Consider the following 12533-nt stretch of genomic DNA (forward strand, 5'->3'; position numbering starts at 1 on the left):
TCAGCGGATTCAAAAATAACTCTCTATCCTAAATACCTAACTATTTTGATCGAACGCATACAAAAATAATCAAAAACACAAGTCTTATATGTGCTATATTTCATGAAAATGGTTTAAAATTAATGAGTGACCTACAAATACATTTTTTTCATCTTCAATGTTTATTTATCCCTCCCCCATTCTGTTGTAACGTTTTCCCACTAAAGGGATTTAGATGAGAAGACATATCAGTTTTTTTTTTTTGCTTTTATTCAGTCTAAATTAGTTTGCTGGTACTAGCACTTTACTTAGGTTCGAAATTAAAAAACCTCTGGAAAGTTTACTAAGGGTTAAATATAATTTTTCTCGATTTATAAACAATGGTTTAAAACCAACAGATGTGGCAGATTTTAAAACAATTTAAAAAATTTATTTTGGAAATAATTTTTGGGCTAACCTGTGTTAAGAAAAAAAAACTTTTTTTAAAATTAACTAATACTTTGCTAAGCTGTCGAATTCTATATTGTGTTGAAACATTTTAGAAATTTTGTGAATTTAGGTCACAATTTTTTATTTAGGCTATGCGATTATTTGAACTGTGGGCAGCTAACAGAAGTTGAAGTAATAGTAGCAATATTTACTTAAATTACTATACAAAATGAAAAACTATCTAAACAGAGGAAAACATTAAAGGAATTAAATCTTTAAAACATAATTGAATTCATACAAGTTTAACTTATTATTGATAACCATAACTGAATATTTTTCTCTCGGTTTTAATTATCTGGAATATTAATTCATTGCTAACAAACTCTCGGTGACACAATATTTAAGACGCGTAAACATTTTGATAAACTAATTTTACGTTATTATAACGATATTGGAAACAACCCGTGGCTATGTGAGGCCTGTTGATGGCGTCAATTTGATATTTCTCCTCACACGTAGATGCCGGCTCGACAGACAGACAGCCAATCAGACGACTGCTGTCCCGGGTCATTATCCGCCCCATCAGTTCTTCAAGCGCGCGGAGAGAGAGGACATGCCAGCCATCCAATTAGCGACGGGGATGCATGTTGCAAGTTGCATGGCGAAGGGAATACATCAGAGAGGCTCGTAGCGGCATCGATCATGTCACGTCCCTGGTAGATTATGTATCCGACCTCAGAGGCCAGAGCTCACTTGTTCTGCGCGAGGAGTCGCCGACACTGCCAACCTTCATCAGATACAGTTTTACTTGTATTTTCTATGAGTTTAACTGTATTCATAGTTACGCCAAATCCAAAAGTTTTGTTACGTCGAAAATTGATTACAGTTCGTCAAATTGATTAATGTAATTTTTACCCAAAAAAATTGTGTTACGTCTGTAGTTTTTTTTAAATATTTACTCTTAAATAAAAAACCGCAAAGATCCATCGCAAACTTCAATTTCAATCAAGATAAATTTTACGTTTTAGATATAACATCTATTATAGCATTTTGAATCATTAAGGGGCCTGTCTAGTCAGGAATGTATCGGTGTTAGTGAGGCGGGATGATAAAGCGCGACGCTCCATGGTGCTTCTGGTGCGGTATCTCCTCTAAGAGCAAGGCTGTAAACAGCGCGCAGTCTTCTCGTCATCACAAGATAACTGTGAAATTTTAGCGGTGACCGTAACATTAGCCACGCGCCCTCCGCCCCCAGTGACAGCTCAGGGCCGCCAAGCCACACGCCCTCCGCTCCCAGTGACAGCTCAGGGCCGCCAAGCCACGCGTCCACCGCCCCCAGTGACAGCTCAGGGCCGCCAAGCCACGCGCCCTCCGCCCCCCAGTGACAGCTCAGGGCAGCTAAGCCACGCGCCCTCCGCCCCCAGTGACAGCGCAGGGCCGCCAAGCCACGCGCCCTCCGCCCCCAGTGACAGCTCAGGGCCGCCAAGCCACGCGCCCTCCGCCCCCCAGTGACAGCTCAGGGCAGCAAAGCCACGCGCCCTCCGCCCCCAGTGACAGCTCTGGGGCCTTCAAAGCCACGAGCCCTCCGCCCCCAGTGACAGCGAAGGGCCGCCAAGCCACGCGCCATCCGCCCCCCAGTAACAGCTCAGGGCAGCCAAGCCACGCGCCCTCCGCCCCCAGTGACAGCTCAGAGCCGCCAAGAAACGCGCCCTCCGCCACCAGTGACAGCACAGGGCCGCCAAGCCATGCGCCTTCCGCCCCCAGTGACAGCTCAGGGCCGCCAAACCACACGCCCTCCGCCCCCAGTGACAGCTCAGGGCCGCCAAAATACGCGCCCTCCGCCCCCAGTGACAGCTCAGGGCTGCCAAGCCACACGCCCTCCGCCCCCATTGACAGCTCAGGGCCGCCAAGCCACGCACCTTCCGCCCCCAAGGAAAGCACAGGGCCGCCAAGCCCCGCGCCCTCTGCCCCCAGTGACAGCTCAGGGCCGCCAAGAAACGCGCCCTCCGCCACCAGTGACAGCTCAGGGCCGCCAAGCCACGCGCCTTCCGCCCCCAGTGACAGCTCAGGGCCGCCAAACTACACGCCCTCCGCCCCCAGTGACAGCTCAGGGCCGCCAAGCTACGCGCCCTCCGCCCCCAGTGACAGCTTAGGGCTGCCAAGCCACACGCCCTCCGCCCCCAGTAACAGCACAGGGCCGCCAAACCACGCGCCCTCCGCCCCCAGTGACAGCTCAGGGCCGCCAAGCCACGCGCCCTCTGCACCCAGTGACAGCTCAGAGCCGCCAAGAAACGCGCCCACCGCCACCAGTGACAGAACAGGGCCGCCAAGCCACGCGCCTTCCGCCCCCAGTGACAGCTCAGGGCCGCCAAACCACACGCCCTCCGCCCCCAGTGACAGCTCAGGGCCGCCAAGCTACGCGCCTTCCGCCCCCAGTGACAGCTCAGGGCTGCCAAGCCACACGCCCTCCGCCCCCATTGACAGCTCAGGGCCGCCAAGCCACGCGCCTTCCGCCCCCAGTGACAGCTCAGGGCTGCCAAGCCACACGCCCTCCGCCCCCATTGACAGCTCAGGGCCGCCAAGCCACGCGCCCTCCGCCCCCAGTGACAGCTCAGAGCCGCCAAGAAACGCGCCCTCCACCACCAGTGACAGCACAGGGCCACCAAGGTACGCGCCTTCCGCCCCCAGTGACAGCTCAGGGCCGCCAAACCACACGCCCTCCGCCCCCAGTGACAGCTCAGGGCCGCCAAGCTACGCGCCCTCCGCCCCCAGTGACAGCTCAGGGCTGCCAAGCCACACGCCCTCCGCCCCCATTGACAGCTCAGGGCAGCCAAATCACGCGCCTTCCGCCCCCAGTGAAAGCACAGGGCCGCCAAGCTCCGCGCCCTCCGCAACAAGTGACAGCTCAGGGCCGCCAAACCAAACGCCCTCCGCCCCCAGTGACAGCTCAGGGCTGCCAAGCCACACGCCCTCCGCCCCCATTGACAGCTCAGGCCCGCAAAGCCACGCGCCTTCCGCCCCCAGTGAAAGCACAGGGCCGCCAAGCCCCGCGCCCTCCGCAACAGTGACAGCTCAGGGCCGCCAAACCAAACGCCCTCCGCCCCCAGTGACAGCTCAGGGCCGCCAAGCAACGCGACCTCCGCCACCAGTGACAGCTCAGGGCCGCCAAGCAACGCGCCCTCCGCCCCCAGTGACAGCTCAGGGCCGCCAAGCCACGCTTTCCGCCCCCAATGACAACTCAGGGCCGCCAAGCTACGCGCCTTCCGCCCCCAGTGACAGCTCAGGGCCGCCTAGCCACGCGCCCTCCGCCACCAGTAACAGTTCGGGGCCGCAAGCCACGCGCCCTCCGCAACAAGTGACAGCTCAGGGCCGCCAAACCACACGCCCTCCGCCCCCAGTGACAGCTCAGGGCCGCCAAGCCACGCGCCCTCCGCCCCCAGTGACAGCTCAGGGCCGCCAAGCCACGCGCCTTCCGCCCCCAGTGAAAGCACAGGGCCGCCAAGCCCCGCGCCCTCCGCAACAGTGACAGCTCAGGGCCGCCAAACCAAACGCCCTCCGCCCCCAGTGACAGCTCAGGGCCGCCAAGCAACGCGACCTCCGCCACCAGTGACAGCTCAGGGCCGCCAAGCAACGCGCCCTCCGCCCCCAGTGACAGCTCAGGGCCGCCAAGCCACGCTTTCCGCCCCCAGTGACAACTCAGGGCCGCCAAGCCACGCGCCTTCCGCCCCCAGTGACAGCTCAGGGCCGCCAAGCCACGCGCCCTCCGCCACCAGTAACAGTTCAGGGCCGCAAGCCACGCGCCCTCCGCAACAAGTGACAGCTCAGGGCCGCCAAACCACACGCCCTCCGCCCCCAGTGACAGCTCAGGGCCGCCAAGCCACGCGCCCTCCGCCCCCAGTGACAGCTCAGGGCCGCCAAGCCACGCGCCCTCCGCCACCAGTGACAGCTCAGGGCCGCCACGCCACGCGCCCTCCGCCACCAGTGACAGCTCAGGGTCGCCAAGCCACGCGCCCTCCGCCCCCAGTGACAGCTCAAGGCCGCCAAGCCACGCGCCCTCCGCCCCCAGTGACAGCTCAGGGCCGCCAAGCCACGCGCCCTCCGCCACCAGTGACAGCTCAGGGCCGCCAAGCCACGCGCCCTCCTCCACCAGTGACAGCTCAGGGCCGCCAAGCCACGCGCCCTCCGCCCCCAGTGACAGCTCAGGGCCGCCAAGCTACGCGCCTTCCGCCCCCAGTGAAAGCTCAGGGCCGCCAAGCCACGCGCCGTCCGAAACAATGCCAGCTCAGGGCCGCCAAACCACACGCTCTCCGCTCCCAGTGACAGCTCAGGGCTGTTAAGCCACCCGCCCTCCGCCCCCAGTGACATCTCAGGTCCGCCTAGCCACGCACCCTCCACCACCAGTGACAGCTCAGGGCCGCCAAGCCACGCGCCCTCCGCCACAAGTGACAGCACAGGGTCGCCAAGCCACGCGCCCTCCGCCACCAGTGACAGCTCAGGGTCGCCAAGACACGCGCCCACGCCACCAGTGACAGCTCAGGGTCGCCAAGCCACGCACCCTCCGCCCCCAGTGACAGCTCAGGGCCGCCAAGCCACGCGTTCTCCGCAACAAGTGACATATCAGGGCCTGCCAAACCACACGCCCTCCGCCCCCAGTGACAGCTCAGGGCCGCCAAGCCACGCGCCCTCCGCCCACAGTGACAGCTCAGGGACGACAAGCCACGCGCCCTCCGCCACCAGTGACAGCTCAGGGCCGCCAAGCCACGCGCCCTCCGCCACCAGTGACAGCTCAGGGTCGCCAAGCCACGCGCCCTCCGCCACCAGTGACAGCTCAGGGCCGGTAACCACGCGCCCTCCGCCACCAGAGACAGCTCAGGGCCGCCAAGCCACGCGCCTTGCGCCACCAGTGACAGCACAGGGCCGCCAAGCCACGCGCCCTCCGCCCCCAGTGACAGCTCAGGGCCGCCAAGCCACGCGCCCTCCGCCACCAGTGACAGCTCAGAGTCGCCAAGCCACGCGCCCTCCGCCACCAGTGACAGCTCAGGGCCGGTAACCACGCGCCCTCCGCCACCAGTGACAGCTCAGGGCCGCCAAGCCACGCGCCCTCCGCCCCCAGTGACAGCTCAGGGCCGCCAAGCCACGCGCCCTCCGCCACCAGTGACAGCTCATGGCCGGTAACCACGCGCCCTCCGCCACCAGAGACAGCTCAGGGCCGTTAACCACGCGCCCTCCGCCACCAGTGACAGCTCAGGGCCGCCAAGCCACGCGCCCTCCGCCCCCAGTGACAGCTCAGGGCCGCCAAGCCACGCGCCCTCCGCCACCAGTGACAGCTCAGGGTCGCCAAGCCACGCGCCCTCCGCCACCAGTGACAGCTCAGGGCCGGTAACCACGCGCCCTCCGCCACCAGTGACAGCTCAGGGCCGGTAACCACGCGCCCTCCGCCCCCAGTGACAGCTCAGGGCCGGTAACCACGCGCCCTCCGCCACCAGTGACAGCTCAGGGCCGCAGAGCCACGCGCCCTCCGCCACCAGTGACAGCTCAGGGTCGCAAAGCCACGCGCCCTCCGCCACCAGTGACAGCTCAGGGCCGGTAACCACGCGCCCTCCGCCACCAGAGACAGCTCAGGGCCGCCAAGCCACGCGCCTTGCGCCACCAGTGACAGCACAGGGCCGCCAAGCCACGCGCCCTCCGCCCCCAGTGACAGCTCAGGGCCGCCAAGCCACGCGCCTTGCGCCACCAGTGACAGCACAGGGCCGCCAAGCCACGCGCCCTCCGCCCCCAGTGACAACTCAGGGCCGCTAAGCCACGCGCCCTCCGCCACCAGTGACAGCTCAGGGTCGCCAAGCCACGCGCCCTCCGCCACCAGAGACAGCTCAGGGCCGGTAACCACGCGCCCTCCGCCCCCAGTGACAGCTCAGGGCCGCCAAGCCACGCGCCCTCCGCCCCCAGTGACAGCTCAGGGCCGCCAAGCCACGCGCCCTCCGCCACCAGTGACAGCTCAGGGCCGGTAACCACGCGCCCTCCGCCACCAGAGACCGCTCAGGGCCGGTAACCACGCGCCCTCCGCCACCAGTGACAGCTCAGGGCCGCCAAGCCACGCGCCCTCCGCCCCCAGTGACAGCTCAGGGCCGCCAAGCCACGCGCCCTCCGCCACCAGTGACAGCTCAGGGTCGCCAAGCCACGCGCCCTCCGCCACCAGTGACAGCTCAGGGCCGGTAACCACGCGCCCTCCGCCACCAGTGACAGCTCAGGGCCGCCAAGCCACGCGCCCTCCGCCCCCAGTGACAGCTCAGGGCCGCCAAGCCACGCGCCCTCCGCCCCCAGTGACAGCTCAGGGCCGGTAACCACGCGCCCTCCGCCCCCAGTGACAGCTCAGGGCCGGTAACCACGCGCCCTCCGCCACCAGTGACAGCTCAGGGCCGCCAAGCCACGCGCCCTCCGCCACCAGTGACAGCTCAGGGTCGCCAAGTACGCGCCCTCCGCCCCCAGTGACAGCTCAGGGCCGCCAAGCCACGCGCCCTCCGCCACCAGTGACAGCTCAGGGCCGGTAACCACGCGCCCTCCGCCCCCAGTGACAGCTCAGGGCCACCAAGCCACGCGCCCTCCGCCCCCCAGTGACAGCTCAAGGCCGCCAAGCAACGCGCCCTCCTCCCCCAGTGACAGCTCAGGGCCACCAAGCCACGCGCCCTCCGCCCCCCAGTGACAGCTCAAGGCCGCCAAGCAACGCGCCCTCCTCCCCCAGTGACAGCTCAGGGCCACCAAGCCACGCGCCCTCCGCCCCCCAGTGACAGCTCAGGGCCACCAAGCCACGCGCCCTCCGCCCCCCAGTGACAGCTCAGGGCCACCAAGCCACGCGCCCTCCGCCCCCCAGTGACAGCTCAAGGCCGCCAAGCCACGCGCCCTCCGCCCCCCAGTGACAGCTCAGGGCTGCCAAGCCACGCGCCCTCCGCCCCCCAGTGACAGCTCAGGGCCACCAAGCCACGCGCCCTCCGCCCCCCAGTGACAGCTCAGGGCCACCAAGCCACGCGCCCTCCGCCCCCCAGTGACAGCTCAGGGCCACCAAGCCACGCGCCCTCCGCCCCCCAGTGACAGCTCAGGGCCACCAAGCCACGCGCCCTCCGCCCCCAGTGACAGCTCAGGGCCGCCAAGCCACGCGCCCTCCGCCCCCAGTGACAGCTCAGGGCCGCCAAGCCACGCGCCCTCCGCCACCAGTGACAGCTCAGGGCCGCCAAGCCACGCGCCCTCCTCCACCAGTGACAGCTCAGGGCCGCCAAGCCACGCGCCCTCCGCCCCCAGTGACAGCTCAGGGCCGCCAAGCTACGCGCCTTCCGCCCCCAGTGAAAGCTCAGGGCCGCCAAGCCACGCGCCGTCCGAAACAATGCCAGCTCAGGGCCGCCAAACCACACGCTCTCCGCTCCCAGTGACAGCTCAGGGCTGTTAAGCCACCCGCCCTCCGCCCCCAGTGACATCTCAGGTCCGCCTAGCCACGCACCCTCCACCACCAGTGACAGCTCAGGGCCGCCAAGCCACGCGCCCTCCGCCACAAGTGACAGCACAGGGTCGCCAAGCCACGCGCCCTCCGCCACCAGTGACAGCTCAGGGTCGCCAAGACACGCGCCCACGCCACCAGTGACAGCTCAGGGTCGCCAAGCCACGCACCCTCCGCCCCCAGTGACAGCTCAGGGCCGCCAAGCCACGCGTTCTCCGCAACAAGTGACATATCAGGGCCTGCCAAACCACACGCCCTCCGCCCCCAGTGACAGCTCAGGGCCGCCAAGCCACGCGCCCTCCGCCCACAGTGACAGCTCAGGGACGACAAGCCACGCGCCCTCCGCCACCAGTGACAGCTCAGGGCCGCCAAGCCACGCGCCCTCCGCCACCAGTGACAGCTCAGGGTCGCCAAGCCACGCGCCCTCCGCCACCAGTGACAGCTCAGGGCCGGTAACCACGCGCCCTCCGCCACCAGAGACAGCTCAGGGCCGCCAAGCCACGCGCCTTGCGCCACCAGTGACAGCACAGGGCCGCCAAGCCACGCGCCCTCCGCCCCCAGTGACAGCTCAGGGCCGCCAAGCCACGCGCCCTCCGCCACCAGTGACAGCTCAGAGTCGCCAAGCCACGCGCCCTCCGCCACCAGTGACAGCTCAGGGCCGGTAACCACGCGCCCTCCGCCACCAGTGACAGCTCAGGGCCGCCAAGCCACGCGCCCTCCGCCCCCAGTGACAGCTCAGGGCCGCCAAGCCACGCGCCCTCCGCCACCAGTGACAGCTCATGGCCGGTAACCACGCGCCCTCCGCCACCAGAGACAGCTCAGGGCCGTTAACCACGCGCCCTCCGCCACCAGTGACAGCTCAGGGCCGCCAAGCCACGCGCCCTCCGCCCCCAGTGACAGCTCAGGGCCGCCAAGCCACGCGCCCTCCGCCACCAGTGACAGCTCAGGGTCGCCAAGCCACGCGCCCTCCGCCACCAGTGACAGCTCAGGGCCGGTAACCACGCGCCCTCCGCCACCAGTGACAGCTCAGGGCCGGTAACCACGCGCCCTCCGCCCCCAGTGACAGCTCAGGGCCGGTAACCACGCGCCCTCCGCCACCAGTGACAGCTCAGGGCCGCAGAGCCACGCGCCCTCCGCCACCAGTGACAGCTCAGGGTCGCAAAGCCACGCGCCCTCCGCCACCAGTGACAGCTCAGGGCCGGTAACCACGCGCCCTCCGCCACCAGAGACAGCTCAGGGCCGCCAAGCCACGCGCCTTGCGCCACCAGTGACAGCACAGGGCCGCCAAGCCACGCGCCCTCCGCCCCCAGTGACAGCTCAGGGCCGCCAAGCCACGCGCCTTGCGCCACCAGTGACAGCACAGGGCCGCCAAGCCACGCGCCCTCCGCCCCCAGTGACAGCTCAGGGCCGCTAAGCCACGCGCCCTCCGCCACCAGTGACAGCTCAGGGTCGCCAAGCCACGCGCCCTCCGCCACCAGAGACAGCTCAGGGCCGGTAACCACGCGCCCTCCGCCCCCAGTGACAGCTCAGGGCCGCCAAGCCACGCGCCCTCCGCCCCCAGTGACAGCTCAGGGCCGCCAAGCCACGCGCCCTCCGCCACCAGTGACAGCTCAGGGCCGGTAACCACGCGCCCTCCGCCACCAGAGACCGCTCAGGGCCGGTAACCACGCGCCCTCCGCCACCAGTGACAGCTCAGGGCCGCCAAGCCACGCGCCCTCCGCCCCCAGTGACAGCTCAGGGCCGCCAAGCCACGCGCCCTCCGCCACCAGTGACAGCTCAGGGTCGCCAAGCCACGCGCCCTCCGCCACCAGTGACAGCTCAGGGCCGGTAACCACGCGCCCTCCGCCACCAGTGACAGCTCAGGGCCGCCAAGCCACGCGCCCTCCGCCCCCAGTGACAGCTCAGGGCCGGTAACCACGCGCCCTCCGCCCCCAGTGACAGCTCAGGGCCGGTAACCACGCGCCCTCCGCCACCAGTGACAGCTCAGGGCCGCCAAGCCACGCGCCCTCCGCCACCAGTGACAGCTCAGGGTCGCCAAGTACGCGCCCTCCGCCCCCAGTGACAGCTCAGGGCCGCCAAGCCACGCGCCCTCCGCCACCAGTGACAGCTCAGGGCCGGTAACCACGCGCCCTCCGCCCCCAGTGACAGCTCAGGGCCACCAAGCCACGCGCCCTCCGCCCCCCAGTGACAGCTCAAGGCCGCCAAGCAACGCGCCCTCCTCCCCCAGTGACAGCTCAGGGCCACCAAGCCACGCGCCCTCCGCCCCCCAGTGACAGCTCAAGGCCGCCAAGCAACGCGCCCTCCTCCCCCAGTGACAGCTCAGGGCCACCAAGCCACGCGCCCTCCGCCCCCCAGTGACAGCTCAGGGCCACCAAGCCACGCGCCCTCCGCCCCCCAGTGACAGCTCAGGGCCACCAAGCCACGCGCCCTCCGCCCCCCAGTGACAGCTCAAGGCCGCCAAGCCACGCGCCCTCCGCCCCCCAGTGACAGCTCAGGGCTGCCAAGCCACGCGCCCTCCGCCCCCCAGTGACAGCTCAGGGCCACCAAGCCACGCGCCCTCCGCCCCCCAGTGACAGCTCAGGGCCACCAAGCCACGCGCCCTCCGCCCCCCAGTGACAGCTCAGGGCCACCAAGCCACGCGCCCTCCGCCCCCCAGTGACAGCTCAGGGCCACCAAGCCACGCGCCCTCCGCCCCCCAGTGACAGCTCAGGGCCACCAAGCCACGCGCCCTCTGCCCCCCAGTGACAGCTCAGGGCCACCAAGCCACGCGCCCTCCGCCCCCCAGTGACAGCTCAAGGCCGCCAAGCCACGCGCCCTACGCCCCCCAGTGACAGCTCAGGGCCACCAAGCCACGCGCCCTCCGCCCCCCAGTGACAGCTCAGGGCCACCAAGCCACGCGCCCTCCGCCTCCCAGTGACAGCTCAAGGCCGCCAGGCAACGCGCCCTCCTCCCCCAGTGACAGCTCAGGGCCACCAAGCCACGCGCCCTCCGCCCCCCAGTGACAGCTCAAGGCCGCCAAGCAACGCGCCCTCCTCCCCCAGTGACAGCTCAGGGCCACCAAGCCACGCGCCCTCCGCCCCCCAGTGTAGCTCAGGGCCACCAAGCCACGCGCCCTCCGCCCCCCAGTGACAGCTCAAGGCCGCCAAGCAACGCGCCCTCCTCCCCCAGTGACAGCTCAGGGCCACCAAGCCACGCGCCCTCCGCCCCCCAGTGACAGCTCAAGGCCGCCAAGCAACGCGCCCTCCTCCTTCAGTGACATCTCAGGGCCACCAAGCCACGCATCCTCCGCCCCCCAGTGACAGCTCAGGGCCACCAAGCCACGCGCCCTCCGCCCCCCAGTGACAGCTCAGGGCCACCAAGCCACGCGCCCTCCGCCCCCCAGTGACAGCTCAGGGACAATAAGCCACGCGCCCTCCGCCCCCCAGTGACAGCTCAAGGCCGCCACGCCACGCACCTCCGCCCCACAGTGACAGCTCAGGGACAATAAGCCACGCGCCCTCCGCCCCCCAGTGACAGCTCAGGGCCACCAAGCCACGCATCCTCCGCCCCCCAGTGACAGCTCAGGGCCACCAAGCCACGCGCCCTCCGCCCCACAGTGACAGCTCAGGGTCACCAAGCCACGCGCCCTCCGTCCCCCAGTGACAGCTCAGGGCCACCAAGCCACGCATCCTCCGCCCCCCAGTGACAGCTCAGGGCCACCAAGCCACGCATCCTCCGCCCCCCAGTGACAGCTCAGGGCCACCAAGCCACGCACCTCCGCCCCACAGTGACAGCTCAGGGACAATAAGCCACGCGCCCTCCGCCCCCCAGTGACATCTCAGGGCCACCAAGCCACGCATCCTCCGCCCCCCAGTGACAGCTCAGGGCCACCAAGCCACGCGCCCTCCGCCCCCCAGTGACAGCTCAGGGCCACCAAGCCACGCGCCCTCCGCCCCCCAGTGACAGCTCAGGGACAATAAGCCACGCGCCCTCCGCCCCCCAGTGACAGCTCAGGGCCATCAAGCCACGCACCTCCGCCCCACAGTGACAGCTCAGGGCCACCAAGCCACGCGCCCTCCGCCCCCCAGTGACAGCTCAGGGCCACCAAGCCACGCGCCCTCCGCCCCCCAGTGACAGCTCAAGGCCGCCAAGCCACGCGCCCTCCGCCCCCCAGTGACAGCTCAGGGCCACCAAGCCACGCGCCCTCCGCCCCCCAGTGACAGCTCAGGGCCACCAAGCCACGCGCCCTCCGCCCCCCAGTGACAGCTCAGGGCCACCAAGCCACGCGCCCTCCGCCCCCCAGTGACAGCTCAAGGCCGCCAAGCCATGCGCCCTCCGCCCCCCAGTGACAGCTCAAGGCCGCCAAGCCACGCGCCCTCCGCCCCCCAGTGACAGCTCAGGGCCACCAAGCCACGCGCCCTCCGCCCCCCAGTGACAGCTCAGGGCCACCAAGCCACGCGCCCTCCGCCCCCCAGTGACAGCTCAAGGCCGCCAAGCCACGCGCCCTCCGCCCCCCAGTGACAGCTCAGGGCCACCAAGCCACGCGCCCTCCGCCCCCCAGTGACAGCTCAGGGCCACCAAGCCACGCGCCCTCCGTCCCCCAGTGACAGCTCAAAGCCGCCAAGCCACGCGCCCTCCGCCCCCCAGTGACAGCTCAGGG

General features: G+C 67.0%; 2 protein-coding genes across 2 annotated transcripts in view; both read left to right on the forward strand.

Moving 5' to 3' along the window:
* Nucleotides 1-12533, forward strand: part of LOC134541505 (syntaxin-binding protein 5) — a 366972-nt gene that overhangs the window by 177487 nt on the left and 176952 nt on the right. The gene's annotated exons all lie outside the window — the stretch shown is intronic.
* The window catches only part of LOC134541624 (DNA-directed RNA polymerase II subunit RPB1-like), a 31887-nt gene that overhangs the window by 2941 nt on the left and 16413 nt on the right, over nt 1-12533 (forward strand). The window contains exons 3-4 of the mRNA XM_063385188.1: nt 1960-2995; nt 3730-3930. Of these exons, the coding sequence (XP_063241258.1) occupies nt 1960-2995; nt 3730-3930 (1237 nt within the window). The remainder of the gene's footprint in view (nt 1-1959; nt 2996-3729; nt 3931-12533) is intronic.

Source organism: Bacillus rossius, assembly GCF_032445375.1.
Source record: "Bacillus rossius redtenbacheri isolate Brsri chromosome 4 unlocalized genomic scaffold, Brsri_v3 Brsri_v3_scf4_1, whole genome shotgun sequence".
Lineage (NCBI taxonomy): Eukaryota > Metazoa > Arthropoda > Insecta > Phasmatodea > Bacillidae > Bacillus > Bacillus rossius.